At 52.7% G+C, this 26,407-nt stretch overlaps 6 protein-coding genes across 6 annotated transcripts; 5 read left to right on the plus strand and 1 right to left on the minus strand.

Moving 5' to 3' along the window:
* Window positions 1–3,855: 3,855 nt before the first annotated feature.
* MRS44_008306 (uncharacterized protein) lies at window positions 3,856–7,526 on the plus strand (the record flags this gene model as incomplete). Its single annotated transcript, XM_046272695.2, has 6 exons — window positions 3,856–4,234; window positions 4,281–4,394; window positions 4,447–5,033; window positions 5,085–5,518; window positions 6,044–6,263; window positions 6,312–7,526. The coding sequence occupies 6 exons, from the start codon at window positions 3,856–3,858 to the stop codon at window positions 7,524–7,526; spliced, it is 2,949 nt and encodes a 982-aa protein (XP_046133667.2).
* A 6,267-nt stretch (window positions 7,527–13,793) lies between these two features.
* On the plus strand, window positions 13,794–14,351 carry MRS44_008307 (uncharacterized protein; the record flags this gene model as incomplete). The annotated part of the gene is made up of 1 exon (XM_065620863.1): window positions 13,794–14,351. One exon carries the CDS (start codon window positions 13,794–13,796, stop codon window positions 14,349–14,351), a length of 558 nt encoding a protein of 185 aa, XP_065476935.1.
* A 268-nt stretch (window positions 14,352–14,619) lies between these two features.
* On the plus strand, window positions 14,620–15,999 carry MRS44_008308 (uncharacterized protein; the record flags this gene model as incomplete). The annotated part of the gene is made up of 1 exon (XM_046269054.2): window positions 14,620–15,999. The coding sequence occupies one exon, from the start codon at window positions 14,620–14,622 to the stop codon at window positions 15,997–15,999; it is 1,380 nt and encodes a 459-aa protein (XP_046133665.2).
* A 3,563-nt stretch (window positions 16,000–19,562) lies between these two features.
* Window positions 19,563–21,360, plus strand: MRS44_008309 (uncharacterized protein; the record flags this gene model as incomplete). The annotated part of the gene is made up of 4 exons (XM_046275861.2): window positions 19,563–19,596; window positions 19,898–21,088; window positions 21,140–21,263; window positions 21,312–21,360. The coding sequence occupies 4 exons, from the start codon at window positions 19,563–19,565 to the stop codon at window positions 21,358–21,360; spliced, it is 1,398 nt and encodes a 465-aa protein (XP_046133664.2).
* Window positions 21,361–21,993: 633 nt separating this feature from the next.
* Window positions 21,994–23,549, minus strand: MRS44_008310 (uncharacterized protein; the record flags this gene model as incomplete). The annotated part of the gene is made up of 3 exons (XM_065620864.1): window positions 21,994–22,024; window positions 22,082–23,063; window positions 23,114–23,549. 3 exons carry the CDS (start codon window positions 23,547–23,549, stop codon window positions 21,994–21,996), a joined length of 1,449 nt encoding a protein of 482 aa, XP_065476936.1.
* A 1,702-nt stretch (window positions 23,550–25,251) lies between these two features.
* On the plus strand, window positions 25,252–26,211 carry MRS44_008311 (uncharacterized protein; the record flags this gene model as incomplete). Its single annotated transcript, XM_046270890.2, has 3 exons — window positions 25,252–25,325; window positions 25,374–25,515; window positions 25,561–26,211. The coding sequence occupies 3 exons, from the start codon at window positions 25,252–25,254 to the stop codon at window positions 26,209–26,211; spliced, it is 867 nt and encodes a 288-aa protein (XP_046133662.1).
* Between the last annotated feature and the right edge of the window lie 196 nt (window positions 26,212–26,407).

Here is a 26,407-nt window from a genome sequence, read left to right on the forward strand (position 1 = left end):
ATAAAGGCTTTGACATTATAAATCTAAGACTGCTGGAATCCTTCAATGCCGTCGCGAATCATCGGTCAGCCTTGTAGGGCATTTGGTTCGTATTTCTGATGCCTAGAGTTTGTTTCGGGCTATATGGCAGTCTTTTGAGACTTACCATGGCCTCATGACTTTAATTTGAGGATGAGATATCGCCGGATGTTCCGTACGGAGTCCCATGGAGTGCGAAGGCCGATCCAGCTGGTGCTAAGGGAAGAGAGAGAGCGGGCATTATTAATCCGCAACGGCACACATCGTTAAAGAGGCTCAGACATCTGACTTGGGCCAGCAGTGGGGGTCATTGAGAGAAAATGGCATCCACTCGAATGAGAAATATTGATAGTATATGTTACTTGAGCTGTCAAGAAGGCACACCTGGAACTTGCATGCTTGGATGAGATCGGCCTGCAGGTTGTTTCCCAAAAGTTACTGTTAAATCAAGTGTACTGCCTTTGCACATCATAGATAGCTTCGAAGCGGATTCTACCGCCAAATCTCAACATGACTACCTAGCGTACAAACCCGGGTTGACAGTAATCGGGACGGTCAGAGTTTCGGATGGCTTTCCGCTTGGCGTGAGCTTGGCTGTGATCTGTTACCTAAGTCGGTCAAGATCTTGCGTGTATTGATTAGCAACGTCTATGGCGATTAGCAGAATAGTAATAGAATCACCCGCGCCAATCGTGGTTGCTTGACTACGAGAAGTGTCTTCTGGCTTGCAAACCCAGCGCCAACTTCACATCAGGCTAAGGCGATACCTAGCGCTTCGGCCGCCTATCAGGAGACAAACGAAGGACCCGGGAATACTACTGAACAGAAACATGTGGGACTGCATTTCTTGCCGTTCGTATATAAAGGCTACCGGCAACCTAACGTCCTGCACTAAGAGAGTGCCTTGAGTGTACAGAGGACATCACCACTCGTGCAAGGCACGAGTCCAAACGGCAAACAACTTGACGAGACAGCCAGGACTAGTAGAGCCATAGCGTAGTTGAAAGCCAGTAAGGCTACACAAGACCACCTCGATATAGTTCTCGAGCATCTCGCAGCTGTTGCTGCGGAGGGGACCTTCCAGTTGGTGGCAGCATTCACTTGGGCGCCACGAGTTGATCTCGCCCAGTGATGAGGCTACTCGACCAACACTGCATAGACAATGGAGACCCAGCACTACAAGTGCTGTACTAAGATGAAAAATGGCGATGAATCATAGGCATAGATATAGCCGCTCTGCCGACCTGCGGCTTTTAGGTGACCAGAGGTGTCGATGGTTTGCTCGTCGCATAGTTCGGCTTTGGGATGCCATTCTAAAAGACCCAGTCGAGCTAGAACAATCTCAGAGCGGTCGACGTATGGTTGACAGACCTTTCGGAGTTGTTTACAATTACAAGAAACAGTAACTGGTGCTTTAATTCTTGGCGCGCCTGACACTTAAGGCTCCCAGCGTGGGTTAAAAATGAAGTGAACCTGGCGCCTCGAGAGGGCCGGCATCGGCTTGCCAGTTTCTCTATTGGCCTGCCAGTCAGTTCCTCAATCGGCTCACTAATTCTGAGGATGACAGGAAGACGTCGGCATAGCCTAGGGCTAGTCCATCCAACATCGAAGGGATCAGTCAGTGAAGTCTTTGAATACTCGCTTGAACACGAGATATGAACCTTCATCTGTCAGGTGACCGGAGGTATCAACAGATTGCTCGTCACATAGACCTACGTTGAGATGCCATTCAGAGAGGCTCCGTCGACCTGAAGGATTTCGACGCGGTCAACGTATAGGCGGTAGAATTCTCGGGCTTGTTTATAATGACTGCAGACGTTGACTCGTCTTTCAATCCTTGGCGCGCTGGAACGCCACGTTGTGTAGGTTCTCGGAGTGTGTTAAAAATGCAGTGGAACGGAGCGGGTGGGACGGGGAGCAGGACTACCTGGGTGCCTATTCACGTAGTACGTTCTTGATGAGGGTTAAAAACGCAGTGAAGGCGTTCCTAGACGAGTCGTTAGTCGCTTGGGTACCTCATTACATTCCGTTTTGATGAGGGTCAAGACTGCAGTGCAGTGAAGCACGCGGCATTGGCTCTTGCAAACTATCTCTTGAAGGATACCTCATGAGGCCACCATGGTATAATTTGTGGCGGCTGCGGGCCTTTTGGCTTGTTCTTGTGTTATTGAAGCCTTTCTTTAATCTTTAGTTGTAGGTTGCGTTACGGCTATGATATTTCCAACTCATCTCTTGGAGACTCATGGCTAATCGGAGAGTCTTGGAGGACGATGCCATGATCGCCTCATAGATCCGAGGGTGGCTTGAGGACAACGACAGAGTAAAGTGCCAGCCAATCTAGCAGGTACCTGAAGGTCCAGTCAGCGGGCTCTCTGGAAAATATATTTTCGACGATGGCTAAAAATGCAGTGAAGTCTTCAAAGAGGATTCTTTGTCTGGGTACTTACGTTCCCTTCCCGACGTGGGTTAAAAATGCAGTGAAGGCCGAATCCAATCGTTTTGCAGATTGCCGGCCCCCAGCTGCGGGATGCGACGTGAGTGTTAAATGGTGAATTGCAAGCACATGGATGCCTGGTGATGGTGACTGAAGGGAGCTGGCCACCCCCGTCGAGAAATAAATGAGACGCCAGAGCTCCTCAAAGGATCACCTGAGTCTTCTCAATCATATTGAAGAAAATTTATAAAAGATAATAAAACTAATAAAGATATATTATAATAAAAGTACTATCTTAGAGCGCTTTTATTTATCCTTCGTATACTCTATTGATCATCTTTAGAAGGTAATAAGCTAACATACTTGCACTGGTGTCTCGTTTGTTCCTTGACCCAGGTGCCGGTGCCGGCATGATCAAAGGCCAGCTCATCCAACATCTCAAGGGTTTGTTTGTGGACTCTTTCAAGAGTCGCTTGAGCACGAGATGCCAATCTTCATCAATTGGGTTACCGGGAGATCAACGAATTGCTTGTCGCATGTGAGACGGCATTCTGCTCTTGATCGAGAAGTGACAATGTCATGCGGTTGAATGATCGTAAAACCCATGCTGCAGTGTAAAAATACCTTCAAGTTATGTCCAGGACTGGTGTTTTAATTCTTAACGTCCATGCCTCAATGATATGGATATTCGGATAAGTTCTGCGCGTGGGTTAAAAATGCAGTGAAGCATCCTGTTATTAAGACTGTGGCGGCAGGGTTACATCTCGGGCCAAGTCTGATCGTTCTTCAGTTTGACAGGCTTCGGCTGCGAGATGTGACGTGCGTGTTGGGCATAGTGAATTGCAAGCACACGTATGCCCGGCAGAGGCGGCCGAAGGACGCCGGCGAGGTCAAGTCCCGGGATTGGACCGAGTGGAGATGGCTTCATTCCGGCAAGCTTTAAAGACCTTCCCGTTGTGACTTGGTTGATGATGAATTCAGGCCCTTAACCAAGAGTCAATCAAGACAGGCAGTCATCGCGTCGTCATCCTCAATGTGGTCAGCAATTCGCAACAACATCTCAACCATCTTGGGCCGTAAAACAAAGGGCCTTTCCAATCAGAACTAGCCAACACTGTGACTCTATCAAAAGGAAGGTTACTTGCATGGAGTAATCGTCAGCTTGTCGTGATGGAATGCGTCGCCCTGATTGCGCGTTTATTCTCTTTTGAGACAATGCAAGCTACACCCCAGTCGGTTTCCACCAACCAATGAGGCCTAGCAAAAGTTCCTCGATAACGACGACGACGCGCTCATCCTACGCTTCTCGTATCGTCATGATTTAATACCAAAGCTGAAACCAACATATAATGCTTTGATACCCACTTCTCACAACTCTCAACCTCCACCGCTCGCACTCAGCCATGTCTTCACGAGCTGAGCAATCAAGGGACGACGACCTCTCGGCTGACGCTGATGTCGAGAGCAACAGCGGATATGACAATGACGTAGCTCCGTCAGAAGGATCACCGCTCCTCTCCAACGACTTGCCCCGCGACCTCGTTCCCTCCAAAGGGTTTCAGCGACGCGTCTTGCTCATGTGTCTTGTCTCGCTGTTTATTGTTGAAGTGAGCGAGTTCATCACAGATCCACCGCAGCAAAAGATTATAGAGGACATTATATGTCGGGGGTATTATCCGGACCATGTTTTGCAGATAAAGGATCAACGTTGCAAGGATAATCATGTTCAGAAGACGCTGGCGATGGTTCGGGGGTGGCATCTGGCCTTTGGGATGGCAGTTCGTGAGTGAAAATACCACACTTGTGGAACAGTGCTAACAAGAAATAGCCATCTTGCCGCAATTTCCATTCGGAATCATAGCTGATAAATATGGAAGGCGGCCCGTCTTGTTCCTATCACTCCTTGGCGACTTGCTGCAGACAGCATGGGTCATGATGGTTTGTGAGTACACCTCATCAACAAGCTATCGATTACCGCCTCTAACATTTTACAGTGTATTTCCCAGATGTCTTTTCCATCTGGGCTATTATCCCCGGAAGTCTCTTCTTCCTCATCGGAGGCGGAGGTCCAATGGCCGGCGCCATGGTCTGGACCATTGTAGCCGACGTTGTGCCCACCGCTGAACGAACTGGCGTCTTCTTTCGTCTCTTTGCCGCCAGCTTGCTCTTCAACGTCATGGTTAACCCCATCTCGGCTTGGCTGCTCAACTATGACCCATGGCTGTCCATGTGGATAGGCCTTGGCTTCCTCATTGCAGGTACCCTATCGGTTCTGCTCATCCCGGAAACTCTGCGGTTCCGACAAAAGGCTGATAATCGTCGACGACATGGTCCTGGACACGAGGATGATGCTGAACCCGAGGAACACGGACATGGGGTCTCTTTGAGCAAGCACAGCGTCCTGAAGCAAGCCTGGTTTACGGTCAAGAACGACATGCAGCACGTGCGGCGATTCATCTTTGCGTCCAAGACCGTTATAATGCTCATACTCACAGTCGCAACCTATCTGCCGATCAGGGTTGCGTATAACGGCATCTTGCTTCAGTACATGACCAAGCGCTTCAACTGGGAGTGGTCTACAGTGAGTGCTCCATCAAGTCAGATCCCATGCTCAATACTCACCGTCATCTAGGCTACATATATCTCCACAGTGGGCGTCCTCTCGACTGTGATATGCCTGCTTGTTGTTCTCCCCATCGCATCACACTTGCTCAATGGGACCTCTCGCTTTAGATCACGTCCCGTGAACAGAGATCTCGTTCTGGCGCGCATCTCGTTGGTGTTCGTGTCTTTTGGTGGGCTACTCATGGCTTTCTCAGGAGGTCCATGGCTCTTCATCATATCTCTCGTCATTACAAGCTTCGGCCATGGTTTCAACGCTCTCTGCAGGGCCGTTCTCAATGCCGTGGTGGAACCGCACACAATCGCGACGCTCAACACCACCATTACTCTCATTGAGATGATCATGGGACTTGTGGCTGCTCCGGCTACGAGTTGGCTGTTTAGCCGTGGCATGGACCTGGGTGGCGCTTGGATGGGGCTGCCGTTCCTGGCCATAACAGGGCTGTCGGTTGGAGTCTGTGTGATGATGTTTACCGTGAGAGTGCCTCATGGCGTGGCTCAAGCCCACAGTGACTGAGAGTCTAAATATTTAAACATGGGGAGCTTGGTAATACACAAAGAGAGATTAGATATACGGAAAGATAGGATATACGTATTAATTAAATATTTTATAGCGTTCAATTAAAGGTTCAAGATCCCTCTTTGTGGTGTTGGGCCATGGCGCACGTTAGCGCCTTATCGATAAGCCTCCACATCCACCCCGCGGCTGCCTGCTCCACCTCAGCTCCAGACAACCAACATCCATCATTCGACCTCGATACACCAATCTTCTCTGCGCCGCATCAGCGCAAACAGCCTGCTTACAGACCTACTTCCCTGTCTCATTAATCCGAATACCTTCCGGATCGCTCCTCGACCCCCCGAACTACCGTCATCATGTCCGACGACGAGGATTTTATGCAAGAGTCGGACGAGGAGCAGCACGTTTACCCAGCCGCGCAAGCCCGGTGCTTGACTGACCGGATCTAGGTATGACTTTGAGTACGAGGAAGACGACGACGACGATTCAGGCGATGTCGATATCGAGAACAAGTACTACAACGCCAAGCAGCTCAAGCTGTCAGACCCTGAGGACGCCGTCACCGAGTTTCTGGGGATCCCGCCATTAGAAGAGGAAAAGGGAGAATGGGGCTTCAAAGGTTTGAAGCAGGCTATAAAGCTGGAGTTTAAGCTAGGGCAATACGACAAGGTGCGCTATTCCGCCATCTCGGACTAGGGCGCATACTGACTGCCACAGGCTGCTGAGCACTACGCAGAGCTCCTCACATACGTCAAGTCGGCCGTCACCCGAAACTACTCGGAAAAGTCCATCAACAACATGCTCGACTATATCGAAAAGGGCTCCGACGGCCCCGAGGCTGTCAGAAGCATGGAGCAGTTCTACTCGCTCACCCTTCAGAGCTTCCAGAGCACCAACAATGAGCGGCTATGGCTCAAGACCAACATCAAGCTAGCGAAGCTGCTTCTCGACCGAAAGGAATACTCCGCCGTGGCTAAGAAACTCCGAGAACTCCACAAGACCTGTCAACGAGAAGACGGAACCGACGACCCCAGCAAAGGCACATACTCGCTCGAGATCTACGCCCTGGAGATTCAGATGTTTGCCGAGACCAAGAACAACAAGCAGCTCAAAGCCCTGTATCAGCGGGCTCTCAAGGTCAAGTCGGCCGTTCCCCATCCTAGAATCATGGGCATCATTCGAGAGTGCGGTGGAAAGATGCACATGAGCGAGGAGAACTGGAAGGAAGCTCAGAGCGACTTTTTCGAATCATTCCGAAACTACGACGAGGCGGGCTCGCTCCAGAGAATCCAGGTTCTCAAGTACTTGCTCTTAACAACCATGCTTATGAAGTCTAACATCAATCCGTTCGACTCTCAAGAGACCAAGCCCTACAAGACCGACCCTCGAATCTCGGCCATGACGGAGCTGGTTGACGCTTACCAACGGGACGATGTTCACACATACGAAAAGGTCTTGCAGCGTAACCAAGACATCCTGGACGACTCGTTCATCGCCGAGAACATTGACGAGGTTACGCGCAACATGCGGACAAAGGGCGTGGTCAAGCTGATTGCTCCTTACACACGTATGAAGCTCGCGTGGATCGCAAAGCAGCTCAAGATCTCGGAGCCCGAGGTTCAGGACATTCTAGGATTCCTCATCATCGATGGCAAGATCAATGGAAGGGTGAACCAGGAAAAGGGGCTCCTCGAAATCACCTCTGATGCCGACTCGGAGCGCATCAAGGCTCTGCAAGGGCTTACATCGTCGATTGGTGACCTCTTTGGGGCCATTTTCCGGGACGGCGATGGGTTCCGTAACATCGAGCAATCAGCAGGTGAGGATCAGGGGGTGGATATCTCAGGTATCCAGATAGGAAAGGGGGCCGGCAGAGGTGGTGGCCAACACCGGAAGAAGGGTAAGGGACCTGGTGTTCCGGCATGGGCCTGAGGGAAGCACAGGGATAGACAAACAACAGATCTACTGCGGCACCGTCGACGTGACCCCGGCAGTACCTGCGACAGCGAGGAAACGTTTGATCTACCTATTTCGTGTCTGTTTGCAGAATACCCGTTCTGGCCCGGCTTGACTGGATCGAGAAGCAGGATCGTGGGTTGTATCCTGTGGGTGCATCCGTGTTGGGGATGCGTCGACGGCATCTCGCATGGTACGAGGCACTGGCAACGGTGCTATGTGCTCATTCGTGGCCGCCACCGGCTACCAGCATGGTTGGGCAGCCAGTGGTTAGCGAGCAATATGACGGTAGTAGAAGACGAAGAAGCTGGGCTTGTGTGCAGAAGGGACCAGGGCCGAAGTGACGCCGTATTCGGGCTTGATCCCATGTCGTGTGTAGTGTAGCGAGACGAGTCTAGAGTAACGTATCTAGCATTTCAAAGAGACATAGACTTGAACATGCTGGGGTCCATGCTCGGTCACCGCGATGACAACTCGCCACTTGAACTGTTGCAGATGTTGAATACTACGCTGCCTTGTCTACCCCTGCTCCTCGCGATCCTCCTGGCTGCGGCGTTTGCACCACCTCATCCAGCCCTCCCAATGCCCATTCTGACTGGTAACTACCGGCTGAAAGATGCCAAGCCCCCGCGGCATCATCGCGTTACACAAGACGGGTACTTGGGGCTGCGAGGGAGACACACACACAAGAGAGATTCCCGGTTTGCGGGCCCCCGGCTTGGGCTCTTCTGATCGTCAGCAAGGGCGGCGGGATCAAGATTTGTTTGCTTCCGGTGACGAATCGGGACGTGGTGGAAGACATCTCGTGCAGCCCGGAGGCTGGCTGTAGATAGATCGAGACCGACGAGACACGGGACAGAGAGGTGCTAGAGGTGCAACAAACATGAACTCATGGAGCATGTCTGAGTTTTGGGTCCAGCGGGTTTGTCCATGATTGCGCTTTGACAGGGACGGCTGAGGGTGATGCAGCATCCATCACAGAGGAGGAGTCGTTGAGGGGATCTAGGGCGCGTGCCCGGGTATGATGTGTCGCGGGTAGCCGTCGGGAGCGGCTTGAGATGAAAGACGGCTGTGCCTGGATGGAAAGTTTGTTTGCCCATGTACCTCGAGGTGAAGACATGTTGCGAGATGCGTTGGAGTTGCGTTAGTCACAAACTGGCGGCTTACAAGTCCAACCAACACATCTCTGTCTAGCCAACACATCTAGATGGATGACAGCACAACACGAACACGTTAAGATACGAGAGTGATCGAGTCTAGTATAGAATACCACGTCAAGATGGAGAGACGTCAGAAATCAACTCGCACAGGAGGGAAACGCCGAAGCCTCTGGGGGAGGACAGATGCGGCGGGGTCTAACAAAAGGTACACCGAGCAAAGGTGAAGAGGCGCCAGTCTTTGTGCAACATCAGGCGGGGAGAGTGAGAAAAAGTTGACATGTCATTTTTTTTTTGGGCGCAGCAAGCATAATGTGTTTGATAGTGTATCTGCAATGATGGTGTTGCTTGACAGCATACAGCAGCGCCTTGCTAGGGGTGAGGGGTCCCACCGAAAGGATTCATGAGTAGAGATCCTGCGGGGAGGGGAAAGGAAAAAGATGCCTCGGTATGAGGGGAAAGCAGGTAGGCCTCCTTGATGAAGGGACCCGTCTGGATGGGCATTTGTCTCATGCGTCAGATATTAACTGACCACGCTACGTCGGACCGTTGCAAACTCCACTTTGTCCTTGTCACGATTGTGAGAGATGGATGATGGATGATGCACGATACTGGTCTCTTTTTTCCTCTGTGATGCAAGGAGGGTGATGTAAAGCAGGCTGTCATGTGTGTTTGTATCTGCAGCAAAGGTTGCAGGAATCTCTCCCCGTCAGCCCTTGTTTTTTTATGCTGCTGCTTCATGCAGGCGGGCGAGAGATGAGAAAAGAAGAAGAGGCAAGAAAGATTGTAGTTGATATGTTTGCTCTGATACGGCACCTTTTGATATGGCAGTAGCTTTCATGCAGAAAGTATCCATCTGCCCTTTTCCACCCCTGGACGAACCAGAGATGCTTCGAGGGTGAGACAAAAGGCACGCGGTGGTGAAGATCAAGGAGGGGTGTGCGTGGTGGTGTGTGAGCTCACCTGCAGACGGGGCAACCCATGTCTCAGCAGCGCGTGTCGTTGCAAGAGAGAGAACCAATCAAGGAGACTTTGTATCTGGGCACTTGCTTTCTTGTTCACGGTGCGCATTGATCAAGCAAGGCTTTTGACATGCCATTCTGATGCACCTTTGTTTTAGTGCGTGGACTGCCATCATGGTTTTGTTTTTGCTGGGGACTCATTTTTTTTGCGAATAGCCGGGATATCCTTCTCAAAAGGCTTCAAACAAACCGGAGGGACCTGCGGGAAGGGTTCTAAACTTTCTTTTTCTCTCCTTTATTGTCTCTTGTCTCCCCCAAATATCGCGACACCCCCATGGAAATCCAGTGGAGAGGCGGTGGAGTCGTCACCGAGTTTTGGGACTCTCTCGTTATCGACGCCCGTTAAAAAAAGAGGGCGGCGGAGCCTCTCCCACGCCGAGGATTGAGTGCAAAAGAAAAGAAAAATGATTTTCAAGATGGGGACGGGAAATTTTATTCACTAGCTTGGGGGATCGACGTGTGCCACGAGGTGGGAGGCCATGGGGGGTCGGGAGCGGATCAGACTAGGTACGGATACAAGATGGGTTAAAACTTTGGATAAAGTGAGCTGAGGATGAGTGAGTGTGACGAGATGGGGACCAAGTGGAGTGAGCTTTTGATGCTTCCTTTGTGTCTCTCTGCCCCCTTTTTGTGATCAAGATGGGGGTCACCTTTTTTGTGTCTTTGCTGTATTTGCGTAAGAAAGAGAGAAAATGAGAATGAGAATGGTTTGTATGGCGTCGCTTGACACATACTCCTCGCACATACAGGCTCGGATCTTTCCCGTCGAAAAAAAGAGGGTACGAATACGGCTGCTGCCGTGTTTTCTCCTCAAAAACTCTTCCTCTGCGGAGCCTTTGACTTGTTATTGTTTATTATTATTCCCACTGTCGCGGCTCAGCGTCGTTTGACAGCTGGTTCCATCATGGTCCGTCATCCACACAAGAGTCGTCACGGCTGTCCATCGACACTAGACACCCTGCTGCGTGTGCGTGCCCCTCAAGATCCGCCCACACTTCATCACTCGATGGACCCTAACCCAGGGCCAAGCGCTTTTGTCTTTCTCTGTCTCTGTCTCTTGCTTAGTAGAGTCACATTTGAGAAATCACATGGATTCGCCCGCTGCCCACGTTGCTCCGTGAGCGCATCGGATCGCGGCCCTCCAATAACCGAGCGCCTGGGTTGGGGTGTGTGTGGTGTCACAGTGCTTCTCACCATGCCTGCCTCTCTCTTTTTTGCCAATCAGTTGGGACCAAGCCCAACCAATACCCAACCGCCCTGGGGTTGCAGAAACCGGACTGGGAGTGCCCCTGGAGAGACAGTTGGAGCTGCAGCGGAGGTTGATGAGAGGGGGACGTGCTCACCACCATCACCGCTTGACGGATGCATCTCGACGGCACCTGGACCATGGACACAGCAATCATCATCTCATCATACAAACTTTTTTGATACAGGATGCCCCCTCCAGTGTCCCGTGATTTGTCCACTCACGATACCTTCAATGAACAGGGGTGTATCCATTTGCGCTGTCAAGCAGATTCAACAAAAAAGGTCCATGGTCACCGCAAAATGCATTACTCGGGCGACTACGTCCGTTGAAGAAAGCGCTAGAGTAGACGCAAGAGAAAAGTCAAAGACGCCTCACTTTGACAGGTGTACACCTTGTAACAAACTTTCGAAACTTGTCTGCTGTCAAGACGAGACCGGGCAGGCAATCCCGTCTGACGGACGCGGGAAGCTTTAGGGAGAGTCCCGTCGACGGGCCGTCTTCCGCATTTTTTTTTGCCTCTGAGGTTTCATCTCGATTGGACGGATACACAGTACCCGGAATCTTTTGTCTGGCTCCGCCGCCGCCGTTTTATCTTTTTTTCTGTTTGACAGCCCAGAGCTCGAGCCATCCCATTTCACGTCACCAACATCCCGTCGTCTCGTATCATCCCCCTTCAAACTGCCTACGCATGATCCCATGGGGGCAGGCAGCTTTTAATTAATTTGGCCTTGGCTTGCCTTCTGTGTCTGGTAAGGGCAGGTAAATGTACCTATCCATGGGATGGATGTATGTAACACGGTGGAGGAGGTTAGTTAGCAGGTACTTTATCTCTTTTCCCCACACGCCGACTTGTCACACCCGACAAACGGACGGCAAGACGCCGCAACAGAGGAGAATCTTGAAGGCCTGGTTATTTCCTGGGGCGGGTAGATACAGCATTCTATCTCAGGTTTGACGCTTTGCCAAGTGCCGTCCCCCCTATCTATATCTCTTGTGTCTTATAGTTTGCTCCTCCTCCTCCTCTTCTTTCACTCCTTTACTCTTCATCCTTGTTGCACCGTCTGTCGACTCGACCGCCATCCATCAAACAGATCACGGCAAGATCATCGTCATCTTTTGGTTCCCACGCACTGCCTTGCCCTGCCCTGTCCTGTCCTGCCTGCACCTGCAACTGCACCTTGCACAATCCACTTCTTGGCCGTCCTGCGAATTGATTCCCCTTCTTGTCGCTGGCGCGAGCGGAACCAGCGCTACACCTGTCAAGTCCGTCAACCTAGGAGCAAATCACTCGCACATGCGCATGCGACGCATCTTTCACCCATCCATCAATCGCCCGCAACCTGCGCGTGCCTCGCGCCCTGTTGGATCCTCGTCGATCGAATCGAAAATCGTGTCGCAGCGGCAGGGCCATCCCATCGTCAGCGGGAGATCGTCATCGCTCACCCTCGGTCCCCCCTTCATGATCCCCAAGGCCTGCAATCCTCCACCAATCCCCGTTGCCGACGGCACTTTTGACTGGACCTCGTGCTCTTGGCTCCCGGGTGCTCATCTCGAGTGGATCCCCGACGCAACCACGCAACCCTTGGCTAAACTGTGCCTCTCACCCTTGGCCTTGGGCTGTTGCTGTTGTGCGTGCCCAGCTTGTGTCTGTCGGAGGTGAAGCCCATCGTCCACTCACAGGCCCTGCTTTGTACATTGGGGCGTGCATCCTGTGCCCAGTTGCTGCGTTGTTGAAAGAAAAAGAGGGCTCCCCTTCTTGTACCACCAAAGAGTCGGTCGCCTTGATCGGTCGCCTTCAAACCTCTTGCTCCCCCCAAGCCTCTTCCCTCTTAGCTTCTTTCTTGTGCTACCCACCATCTTCTGTCTCTCATTCCCGCCATTAACCATCTCCGTCGGCCGTGCTAGCCGCCGCCTCTTTCTTCACCCATTACAGCCAGCCCAGCGAGAGCTTGCCTGGAGCTCCCGGAGCTTGTTGACAAGTCCAACTTGCGTCGCATTGGCATAAACTCCCGGGGATTTTCTCCTAGCGCCTGGCCTTTTGTTTCTTTTTCCCTTCAGGTCCGTCAAAAACGTCCGAGCACACACGTTCACCTTCTCCCTCATCAATCTCCACAACTTCACCCGTCCATCGTCGCCGGGTGTGCTTTTCCAATCTTTTGCCGCAATCCCCGCCGCGCGCCGCAAGGGCCGAGGGCTTTATCTGCTGGTGGGTGCTGGAGACTTGCTGGGGTGCTCTCCCGCTAGCTCACAAGCTCCCACGCTCCCAAGAGCTCCCACGCCTCCATCTGACTCCTAGCTTGGCTCTCCCATCACTAGGACCACCCGCTAGACCATCGCACCCGCTGTCCACCCGCTGGCCACCCGCTGTCCGCCTCCTCCATCCTCTGTCCTAAAATCCCTAGCCCCTGTGCTCACCCCTGCCTCAATCCCTGCAGTGACCCCCCGGCGCCCCATCGAGGGGAGCATCTGAGCCCGGCCAGCACCCGAGGACGTCGGTGTCCGTCCACTGATCCACAGGTCGTGACAGGGCGCGACAGGGCACCAGAGTACCAGGCCAGGACCTTTGGACAGGGCATTGCCAGCGTTCGACAGGTGGCCCGTCCGCCGTCTTCTGCCACGCTCAGCACCTAAAACCACGCCTATTCCTCCTTCCCCAACGCCCGCTTCCAGTTCCATTGAGGTTTCCAGCGCCTTGCGCACTTTCCGCGAATCTTCCTCCATCCAGTCTTTTTGGTTGCTCCTCCCCTGGAGTCTTGGATCTCCCTCCACCTTACCCTCTTTCCTCTCTCCTCCTCCTCCTCCCCCTTCACGAGGCATGTTCCAGCCTCAACCCACACCCTTCGCCTCCTCCTGCTTCGCGTCCTATGGCCTAGCTCCCGAACTGGACTTCGCCTTTCCCGTGTCAGCCGGAGGCGGAGGTCCTGGACTTCTCTACGCTTCACCACCGCCGATGCAGCAGCAGCAGCAGCAGCACCAACAGCCACAGCCTCAGTCGCATCTGATTCACCAGATCCCCCGACAGCAACTCTCGTCCTCGACATCTCCCCCAGCTTCCTCGCCCTTTTCCTCGCAAGCTTCTATCTCGAACCCCTCTCCCCCGCCGAACCCCGCGACCCGAGACGGTCGTTCGCTGCGACACTATCAGCACCAGCAGCGCCGGCTTCAACACCGCCATCAGCAGCACCAACAGCCGCCGCATCCGCAACAACAACCCTACTCTGCCCCGCCCGCAGTCGTCGTTCCCAAGATGGAGGATCAAGGCCAGCACGACATGGCCGCTCAGCAGGCTGCTGCTAAGGATTACCAGCCTGTTCTTGAGGCGAGTCGCATTCGATGGAGCTCCATCGCAGCTCCGTCGCGTCATTATCGCTAACCTCCGGTTTCGCAGGGGCTCAAGGTTGGCAACAAAATCTCGAGCGACATTATTACCCACGAATACGCCAAAGCCGATCCGGTCTATGTCGACAAGACAATTGTGTGTTCCACGAAACCTTCCTAGTCGCCCTCGAGACTGACCTCAAATGATGCCGCAGACCCTTCCCCAGACATACTCCCACTTTCGACCTATCCAAGGAGATGGTAACTGTGGCTGGCGAGGTAAGTCAAAATCGCTCCCGTTTCCCGTCCCGCGGCTCCCAAACATGTCTGGCACGAGCGCATTCCTCCACCTCCGCTTCTTCAGCAGCCACCCCTTGCTTTGCCTGCCGCTGTTTGTGTCTCAGCAACAAGTGACATATCGGATTTTGGCTAACCGTCTCACTTCGCCTTCAGCACTTGGATTCAGCTACTTTGAGAAGCTAGTCGACTCAGGCGATCAGGCCAAGATTGAGGGCGAAGCCGCCCGACTTTTGAGTATGGGTCATATGTTGTCGACTGTTGGGGGTTACTCTTACTTTGAGGACTGGGCCGATGAGTTGATTGGGCTTCTGCGCCAAGTCGCTCAGAGCATCAACGACCCCACGATGGCACACATGTTGGTGCAAGAGAAGTGGAACGACCCCAGCTCCGCCAATGGCATGATCTACTACCTTCGGCTTCTCGCCGCTACCTACCTCAAGGGCAATGCCGCGACATACGAGGCCTTTGTAAATGATGGCATCGGCATTCCAGCCTATTGCGCTCAGTTCGTCGAAATTCCGGACCACGAGATCGAGCATCTTGGCATCATCGCCCTCGTCAACACCCTCCTCAAGCCCGCCGGCCAAGTCCTTGAGATAGCGTACCTCGATCGCAGCCCGGGCACCCAGGTCAACCGATACCGTTTCCCCGACGAGGCCAACGGCCAAGATCCCGCCACCCTTGGTCCCATCATCTACCTGCTCTTCCGACCTAACCACTATGACATCCTGTACCGAGATCCACCAGTTCCTGTTGCGCCTATCACGATGCAAGTTAACCGCGTGAGTGGTTTCACGCACAACACCGACATCACGGCGACTCAAACAGATCTCGGCCAATTTGCTACGCTCAACTTTGACTCACTGGCTATGATCCCGGGTCTCAACTCAGGCCCTACATATGGAGGACTTGGATCTTTGGCGCCACCTCCCCCAGCCAGTACGGTAGCTGAGCCTTTCTCACCGGTGCAGCAGAGCCCGTGGATGCCATCGTTCCCTGAAACACTGCCAGTCTCGACCCCGCAAGCCGCGCCGCCGCCCCCTCCTACCATCATGGCGTCTCCTCAACCTCCGACGCCTCCCGCATCCTTGTCTGGCAGTTCAGCTATGGGTCCCAGTCCTCCAATGGTCGCAACATCAGGACTAGGCCCACAGAGCTCCCTAATGCCGCCGCCGAGTTCTGGTTACCACATACGATTCAGCCCGGTTCAGCTTGAGTATGAAGAGAGCAAGAACAACTTCCCTGAACCGACGTTCCAGGTGACAACGAATACTTTCAAGAATAGTGTATGGAATCGAGCGCACTACGGAAATCCTGATTTTCACCCAGAAGAATGGAGTCCTGATGACGAACATACCGACGGCAGAGTTGGAGGAAAACGCAAGAAGAAGGACTCTGCCTAGCACTAGGGAGGAAGGGTCGAAGCACAAGACCACTAAGCATGGGAGCGCCAGACGCGCCAATTCACCAAAACTCGACGCTACGCATGAAGACGACTTATGACGATGTGCTTATGAGAACAAATGGCTGGGCCACAGCCAAGAGGCCTTTGAGCCAGAGCTACAGATACTGGGAAAGCAGACGAGGACGGGGAGGCAGTTTCGTTATAACCCCAGGAGTTTGGAGAGGTTGGGTGAAATGGATCATTCGCGGGACGGTTGGGCAGGCTAGCGATGCTTATCGAAAATCTTGTTATTCTTTCTGCATTGATCAGCAGACCGGGCAAGATGGGAGGCAGCGAGTTCCTTTTGTATGCATGCTCATCGTGTTGAGGGAGAGAATGAAGTAGGATGGGTGCTCATCTTTGATGGAGTTGGGGATTCTTATGGGATACCACGCAAAGTCATGATGGATACGCAAGCAAGAGGAGGAATGTCTTGGATGAGTTTGATTGGATTGGATATTACTGGGAGGCATGGGTTTGGTCTGCATTGGTTTGTTTATGGGCTGGGCGGTGATCGTGGGCCTTTTCTGGGCCGGGTTTCAACACGCAAGACAAAAGGGCATTCATTCAAAGGGACTTTTTAGTCTCTGGCAACGGTTATGGACTTTGATCCATTGGGTCGGTACTTGTCGAAGCTATTTTCTGGTGGTCATGTGTTGACTGCTATTACACTACACTACTACTTACTACTTACTACCTTAGTTTACCTTTTTTTGGTCAAGGCCTCACTTCTTGACCTTGAACTTGTTGGCCATGGGCCGCGACATAGCATCGGCGTTTTCCTTTACTCTATTCTACATTCATATCAGGGATCTTGGTGTGCATAAACATGGTACTATCTCAGCTTTCTGTCTCATGTTCAGTCTATCCCCTTTTGACGTGTCCAAGATAGATATTCTTGGCAGTGGTTATGAGGTCTTGGCTCTTTGGTTACACATTACACATGGACATGCATGTCTTGGTCTCAGCCAGAGTCCCGGTACAGGGCCGTGGGTCCAAGAAGTCTCGTATCTATGCAGTGAGATGCAAGAGGAAGTGCAAGTCAGGCTGGGTGAGACGGGCGTAAACAGAAGGGCCCCATTTTCATGTAGATATAAAGTGAGAGGATCCCGGCAAGTCAAGGTTAGCCTGAGATGAGGCTCAAGGTGGAGGTGGGCTGAGGCTGGAAAGAATCGGGATGTGTTGATGCGCGAGAGTGAGGTTTATGTGTTGATGGCGTGGTATAGTGCAGGATAGATGCATGGTGGACGCCTGGGCGAATTGCCGTGGAACTTGATGCGTAGGTGTCGGTCGACTTCCGCTGCCTCGGCAGTTTCGAGGATTATCCCAGACTGTATGGTGGATGGAAAGGCTCACGCAGCAAGACTTGCTGGCATTATACATGAATACCTCATTCGTGCTTGATAAGGTGGCTTGCGAAACACTTGAATTGTTAGTTGAAGCCAGGGCATGAACTCAGATATGGGAATAGCCTCTTTGGCGTTCAGCAGGTACGTCAGTCTGGGAAGATTGACACAACTGACCAGCCTCTGTTAGTACATATATGAGTTATACAGAGGTCAATTTGATCTCAGAAGGTCCAAACCGAGCTCACAAGAGACGTTTGAAGACGTCTTGTGGCAACTCTTTCGACCATCTTGCTGTCCCGGATAGCTGAGGATCTGTCAAGTCCAATGTCTCGTGTTACACAATGACGTCCAACTCGACAATATTCGGGGATTTTGAAACGTGAGTTTCGTTCCTCCCTGCCAGTGCCAGTTTAGAGGTGCGTGTGGCTCATCTGCCGTGTTTGATACAACTCCCACTTGGGTAACTTAATCTCGTATTATCCGACCCCGTAACTGACAAGGACCGGGTGGAGCAACGACCTGTCACGAATGTCACGTCCGAACCGTCATGATGATCCCAAGGCCGAGCCCAACCGAGAGCCAATAGAGACAAACCGGACGCGGGACAAAAGAAGCCGGCGGATAGGGCACGTAGCGGAGGGTTGTCGTGCCGTCTTCTCTGCAACGTTATCTGTGACTGAGCGGCGCAGTCCAGACAAAGACGTCGCGTATTAATTAAGGCGTATGCGGTTGGCGATAATTCCAAGCAGGTGTGTGCTCGAGGGAGTCGATTCCATGTCGGCGGCTGCCCAACAAGGCGACCGACGCCGTATCTATTAAGAGGATGATGTGCATTGGGCGGTTATCGGGGTGAGTGACCGAGAGAAGGAGTTGACTCGATCCAAGGGGACCATGATTAACATGACGAGTCAATTACTAGGAGGATTCACATGACTGCTTCTATCGAGCCGTGCCGCCGCCCCGCGCCGAGCCGTGTTAATTAATCCAAGACCTGGCGATGCCGCAACTGATGATGTCGGGGAACAAGAGCCAATGGGGATATTTAGCGAAAGAGGCAGAAACCGCGCACGAATCATGGGTTGGCGAAACGCGACGGTGATGATTAAATCAAGATGAACCAACCAGTGCTGATACATGATTTGCTGGGGCATACACAGCCAAGGTGAGGGCGGCATGCCAGGTCACGCCATCACTCAAAGCTTGCCCAGGTGAAGCGAGGTCCACCATTGGGTCTAGAACCCCAAGATGAACAAGGGGGCCACGCGCTCTTTGAGCAGCAGCCATTCAAGGTTCCACCGAAGGCGGGGAGGAGAGATTTGACTAGCGGCCAGCAGATGAGGAGAGGTTGGGCTGCAATCTTGTTGATCCGGATTAATGAAGCTATCTTCGGCCATCGCGAGGGCTTTCTCGGTGACATGTGCTTAATTACAGTAGGTACCTATTCAATATTGGAAATGGTGGGTTGGGGTAGCATTGAAAGCTTTGACTTGACAAGATTTGACACGAGCCAGTAGGAATCAAGGCCGTGCTATGCGGATCAGGATGGGATGTTTTAGGGCGAGACACTGCAACTACCGGGCCATCCTTGGAGAAAGAGAAAAATGACAGGGCGAGCGAGCGAGTAGCGATGATTTGCTGTTGGTCGCAGATTGAGATGGGGCTGGGCCTGGTCCAGGCTCTTCAGGGCGTTAAAAGTCTAGAAGAGTCCAGGGGTGGCATTGAATTGAGTTGTGATGATGTCGTCGTGTATGATTTGAATTGTTGTTCCCTAAAGAGTATGCACGACGTAGACATACGTAGTAGCCTACTCCATGTCATGGATCTCGTAGTGCGTCATCCCGAGATGCACCAGAGTAGACCCAAGGTGCGGCTCATGAACGCGTTCCTAACATCTACGACTCCAACTTGATGCGTCACGTCGGCTCCGAAGGGGAGCAGTCACTTATGTATCGAGTACTTTTCAACACTGTCTAGCAATGTGACAGCCCGGGTACACAAGACACTGCAGACCAACGTCTCCCGTCGCCGCATTAGGGAACAGACAGATAGAAAGCCCAAAGAAAAAGAAAAAGGTGGGGCCTGTCAAATGTGTCGGGGCTTGCGAAGCACTGAGTTTCTTGGAGTCTCTCTGGCTCGCGGCGACGGCGAAGGCGACGGGCTGAGGCGCGCAAACATGGGTGCAAGTGCCGATGTCAGGCCGCCTTTCGGTTCTTGGTAATTGTTGCGATACTCGGTACCAAGGTATTAGCTGGCAAGCAACAAGCGGGAGAGGCTGCGCGGCCACGGACAGAGACTGCGCTGCATCGACCATCCTGGACCTTACAACCTCCACTCGGCTCCGTCCTCCACTCTCCAGCTTTCATTGAGGTCCAGTTCCAGTTCCAGTTCCAGTTCCAGTTCCCGCTTTCAATAATTGTCTCCTCTCCTCCATCTTTACTTCTCTTCTCTTTTCTCCTCCTCATCCCCTCTTTTCTTGTGCTTCTTTCTTTTCCTTGCCTTTCCTCTTAGGTCCTCATGGCCATGGATGGGCGCCCACTATTAATCACGACCGATCCCGCACATGCTCCGAATACTTGCTCCTCCTTCTTCTGCTGACACCTCACGATCTTGCGACTGACGACGAATACGACTTTTCCGACTACGACTCCAACGTATACAGCTCCCTACTCGTATCGCGAACACGACCCCGACCTCATCGCGCACCAATTCATTCCCCTTGCCGATCGTCGCACCCTAGTCTCGCGACAATGGCCGGTCTTGGTCCAGAACATCCCCACACGAAAGCGCCGTCTGCTGCTCCCATAAATGATCTACCAAAGTCTAGCGACAAGTGGCCCGAGATCGACCGCCTGCAGATTGACGACGATATGAGCCCCGCCGAAGACGACGCCGACATTAGCGATACCAGCTCCAACTATTCGACCATCTCCCAAGACTCGCTTCCCCCGATTCACGCATACGGGCACACCTACCACGGCTCTGGTCAGCTATTCACACCTAATGATGCTTCCGAGGCGCATCGCATGGCCCTGCAGCATGGACTGTTCAAGCTGTGCTTAGACGGCCACCTCGTCGCTACTCGCCTACCTTTCGATCAACACACTGTCGAAAACCCTCTTCGCATTCTCGACATTGGCGCCGGCAGCGGCTTGTGGGCATGCGACATGGCGCAGCGTTACCCTCAGGTAGAAATACTCGGCATTGACCTCAGCAGCGCCCTATTACCCAAGGACGTCCCGCCCAATGTCACCTTTGAGATTGCCGACGCCACAGATCCCTGGCCTTCACCCACGTACGACTTTATTCATATGAGGAATCTCGTGGGTGGCGGTGTCCGCGACTGGGGCGCTCTTCTGGCCTCAGCTTACGCCCATCTCAAACCTGGAGGTCAGCTCGAGTTTACCGAGATCCGTCCGCGCTTCTTCGACGTCGACCCAGAGCAGGCCGATCTTCCAAATCTCATGGCCGGCGAGAAGCCAGAGATTGGCGCCGCCTGCCTCGAATTCGAGATGACCTTTGTTGGAATGTGCATGAAGATGGGCCTTGACTTTGACCCTGTGCCAAGAGTGCCCGAGTGGCTAGCCGATTTGGGCGCTGAGGCTATCCGGGAGCGTGTCGACTGGCTACCTGTGAAGAGCTGGGGGACGGATCCCGTATACCGAAAGAAGGGCGAGGTTTTGGGCGAGATGATTGACTCGGGTATGTGCCATTATTGGCAATGCGAATTTCAGGATACTAATATGGTAGCAGGCCTTGAAAACTGGACAATGATGCTGTTTGGCATGTGTGGGTGGAAAGAGAACGATACGAGGGCGCTACTGGATCGCGTCAAGATGGAAGTCCAGGATCCAATGCTGCGCAGTTATGCCAAGGTGTAAGTTGAGCTTGACAAAGCTCGAGAACCAGTATTGACTTGGAGCAGGACTTTTATTACGGCGCGAAAACCGTTTGACGATAGCGAGGACGAATGATGGCAAGGATTAAGGATTCAACGGAGTTTCTGGCCCAGGCGGCGTTGAGGCATTGTGGCTTTATTCATGGGGCGTATTAGAGGAAGAGACGGGTGTACTTGTATGCGCGAGGCATATATGGCCATTGGGAGGTGTTCTTGGGTATTGTTACTGCATATCGTCTTGGATGAGACACGGATATCCAGACACTGGTTGTAAGCGGGAACAGGAGTCTACTTGCTGATTGGATGTACAGTACGGGAAGGGTTTGATGTATACTGGAGAGGCATCTATCAGGATGGATACCGACCTTGGAGTCTCTGGATATGATATGGATATGGGCATGATGGGTATTACAACGAGGGGATCGCGAGATCACTTCTTTGAGTAGATAGCTCGGGGTTAAAGCGTTTCGAATTACAATCAAGAAAGCACTTCAAGTGATGGATTGCAACGGTCTAACAAGACAATAACGGCTGCTCTTGAACAACAATATAAGCTATTCTTGGGTATCTTTCGGTTCCCAGGATGGCTCCCGATGATTGAATTCATCTCAATTCGTTTCAAGCATGGCTCATGGTACAGACATGTACCCAACAAATACGCTCTAAATCGACAATACAATAAACAATGACAACTCCATGCACCGGTTAACTAGACCGTTTCAATGTAGCGCTTCATTTCCCTGCAATCATGTTAGTTGAGAGTGTAATGGGGGGGTTTTGGGAGGGGTTTGACTTACCAATCCGTTACAGCTTCGTCATACAGACGAATCTCGTGCTCTCTTGTGCCACCGAAATGCTCCACAAAGTCATCTCCAAACACTTCCCTCGCGATGCTGCCCTTGGCCATGAAGCGCGCCGTAGCCTCCTTGAGACTCTTGGCAAGCCTCTCGCCATTGTCCGCCTCGCCACCGACGTCTTGACCCATGGCGAGCGGCGGGGTGGGGATCTCGAGCTTCTTCTCGACACCGCGCCAGCCGCAGCCGAGAACCGCGGCGAGCACAAAGTGAGGGTTCGTGTCGGCACCGGGGACTCGGACTTCGAACCGCGTGGCTGAAGGTTTGGAGGTTGGGGGGGTGATGAGGCGGATTGAGGCTGCGCGGTGCTCAAGACCCCAAGAGACGGTCACGGGTGCCCAGAAGTTTTCGACTAGGCGCTTGTACGAGTTGATTGTCGGGGCGAGGAGGGGCATTATGTCTGGGAGACCGACGAGGATGCCGGCGAGAAAGTGACGGCCGAGGTCGGAAAGGCCGGCGATGTCCTTCCACTTCGCGTTCTCGTCGAGTGTGTCGCGGGCGAGGAGATTCTTGCCAGTCTTGTCGACGAGGGAAACGTGCATGTGGCCGCTGTTTCCAGGAAGCCCCTGCTTGGGCTTCGCCATGAAGCAAGGCGTGATACCATACTTTGTGCTAACACTCTTGACGACGTACTTGAACAGCGCAGCACGATCAGCCATCTGCGAGATCTCTCCAAACTCGAGGGCAGCCTCGAAAACGCCGGGGCCGGACTCTGTGTGCCAGCCTTCAATGTCGCACGAGAACTTGGCGCACGTCTTGAAGACGTCGTAGTAGTACTCTTGGTTGTGCACGGGGCGAGTTAGGGAGTAGCCAAACATGCCCTCGGTCAGGGCGGGGAGCTGGTGTGGGGGGTTCTCTTGGAGGTAGGCGGCTGGGGAGGATGTTGTGGGGTCGGGGTTCTTGAACTGGTAGAATTCATATTCGGCTGATGTTTGTTAGTTGATGGGAGTACAGAGTGTGTGATGGGAGACTAACCGCCTGCCATTGCACCGTAACCGTGGCTCTTAAGCTTGTCGAGTTGTGTCTTGATCAAACCGCGCGGACAAGCGCAAATAGGCTTCTTGGTATCGGGATCAAGGAAATCAACCAGAAAGAAGGGAACATTATCCTCCCAAGGAATCCTCCTAAAAGTAGACAAATCCGGCACAGCAAGCAAATCATGATAGCCATTTTCAGCGTTGGAGATCTTGAGCTCGCGGATGTACGTCTTGTCATGCATGTCCCATCCAAAGATGACTGAGCAGAAACCGAAGCCGGCCTCTGCGATGGAGAGGAACTTCTTCTTGGAGACGAGCTTGCCGCGGAGGATGCCGTCGACGTCTACGCCGGCGACTTTTACCATGGCGTCGGATTGGAGGAGTTGGGGGAGGGTTTCGGGGGTTATGGTGTCGGGGAAGAGTTCGGAGGCCATTTTGGTTGGTTGATGAGCTTGGAGCTCTGGAGATGTGTATGTGTGGTTTGGGGAGGATAGAGTGAGGTTTGGATACTGAGGAGGATAAGGCGACTGTTTTAAAGTAGTTAAAATGATGGAGATTCAAGTTGAGTTGTTAAAAGGCTGGGATGTCGGTTCGAGAGAAGTAAGTCGTGGAGCCGAAGCTCAAAGCTCAAGCTGAAGCTCTCTGTGGAGGAGCGCGCGGTTGAGGTGGAGTTGAGGGCGGGAAAGCGGGAAGAGCAACAAGATGGAGCTCAACAAATCGAAGCCGCGATAAAAGAGGACAAAAGAGAGAAGATGAGGAACACGGGACGGGGAGGGGTAGGTATCTCAGCTGGATGAATCAAGTTTAGGATCCATGTGAAGCACAGCGCGGCTACGATAAGCAGAGAGTGACCGATAAGGCTTCAGTGACGTCAAGAGCGGCAATGTGGGGGACCACGGCTCCTCGGTGCGCGTGCCGCCCTAGGACTTGACGGGTATAGATTGTGAGGCTTGATTCGGTCACGATGGTTAAACAGGTATTAACGAGGTTGGATATTTACTGTGATGCGCAGAAAGAGGGTTACATAGATGTCAATTGCTTGTAGAACCAACAGTTGCACAGGGAATGCGAAGATCGCGTCATGGCCTGAGATCTGGCACGTTCATCCCGCAGAAGGTCCAGAAATGCCACGCGACCAGGATGGCTTCATTTAGTATTGCCGCGCTGAACCATCATCGTCACCCCGCATCGGCACTCACACTTCACCCCAAAAAGCTCGGACCGACCGGCACACAGAGCCTCTTTGACAGGAGCCGCGATCACATGGCTTCAATGGAGCTAATGGCGGCTGTATCTCAAAAAGAAGCAATTCAAACCTGGGGAATCTATTATCGCGGGATCTTGGGGTTGTTCTGTAGCCGCGCGGTCTTACAGTGTGTGCACGAGGGACACCGCTAATGAATGATTGGGACATTTTGTTCTGGATCAAGTTCGTCTCGTGACCCAGTGCCGACATCGGGTTTTGCAGGGATGCTGCATGAGATCTGGACCCTGGATCTGACGATGTCGATAGAAGCTTCATTGAGCGACGTCGAGAACACTGTGATCATCCAAGAAGCTCTCATTACTGGTTAGGTAGTCTGCTCTACAGCACAGTATCGGATAGCTCACAAAGCCAATCCCACGCTACGGCAATGACAGCTTACCGCGCTTACATCGGCCAACGTCTCTGCTATCCCCCCACCGCATGGCACTGCTGATAAGCTCCCGTCACGATCCATACAGTATGAGACGTCACTGTACGGGAGAGATGGTCAACAATAGCCGCGATGAGGGGCCTAACATTAGCCAACGATATGGGCCTCGTGGAAGAACAGCCCCGTTGTCGGAAATCGAATGCCCCTCACTTGACGGGGAAACGAACAGCGTAGCGAATATCAGACGACCTGTTGTTGCTTTTTTGTTCCTCTCCCTCTCTTCTTCTCGTCTATATCTAGGGTCATCAACTGACTTTCTTTTCCTTGTCTTCTATCCTTATCGAGCTTTCTTTGATAAGACACCCCCTCCGACCCCGCCACTTTTCGTGCTGCCCCTCACAGCTGCTTGTATCACAACACCAATTTCTTTAATAACCCGGTCCATCACCGCCTTCTTTTCATCCCAAGTTTTTACTCTACTCTTCACTTTACTTCAAAAATGCCTGCCGTCACAGACTCTCAGACCCGTGGCCGCCTTGCCGGCAAGAACGCCATCATCACCGGTGCTGCCGGGTAGGTGTCTTGACTCTTCAGCTCCCTTCATAGCTGACATATGTCTAGTGGCATTGGCCTTGAGACGTCCATCCTCTTTGCCAAGGAGGGTGCTTCCGTTCTCTTGTCTGATATTTCTCAGCCTGCTCTTGAAAAGGCTGCTGCCAAGGTCAAGCAGCTCGTCCCCAACGCTCCCCGCGTCGAGATCTTTGTAAGCCTCTCACCACTTTGTACCCAAGCACCACTGACTCTTTAGAAATGCGACGTCTCCAAGGAGGCTGAGGTCAAGGCCATGGTTGAAACTCTCGACTCTTGGGGCGGTATTGATGTCATGTTCAACAATGCCGGCATCATGCACGCCCAGGACGACGACGCCGTCAACACACCCGAGAACATCTGGGACCTGACTCACAACATCAACGTCAAGGGCGTCTGGTTCGGCTGCAAGCACGCCGTGCTCTCGCTCCGCCGCCACCAAAAGACAAAGGCCAGCATCATCAACACGGCCTCTGTCGTCGCACTCGTCGGTGCTGCCACCCCTCAGCTGGCCTACACCGCCAGCAAGGGTGCTGTCCTCGCTCTCACCCGTGAGCTCGCCATGGTTCACGCCAGGGAGGGATACAGGTTTAACAACCTCTGCCCTGCGCCGCTCAACACGCCTCTGCTGCAGGATTGGCTCGGTGATGACAAGGAGAAGCGTCACAGGCGAGAGGTTCACTTCCCCATGGGTCGGTTCGGTGAGGCTGTTGAGCAGGCGCATGCTGTTGTCTTCCTGGCTAGTGACGAGTCGAGCTTTGTCAATGGTCACGACTTTGCTGTTGATGGTGGCATGACCAAGGCCTATGTCACTGCTGAGGGCCCTGCCGCCCCTCCTCCTCAGAACAACGCCCTCAAGGACTCTCTGTAAGCGGGTGGCAGTCGATGAGATGGGTCAAAAGTGAGGGAACTAGTAACGAATAGCATGAGATTGAATGTAATGACTTTAAAATACGTCGAGTATAGTGAAAACATGCATGAAGACACTGCCTGCTCATAACCTCGTAGCATTCACATGGTACCAAGTGATATATACAAAATCAGCCCCAACTCCGACCCATGCTTTT

Source organism: Fusarium solani (assembly GCF_023522795.1).
Source record: "Fusarium solani strain SB1 chromosome Unknown bctg00000004, whole genome shotgun sequence".
Classification (NCBI taxonomy): Eukaryota; Fungi; Ascomycota; class Sordariomycetes; order Hypocreales; family Nectriaceae; genus Fusarium; species Fusarium solani.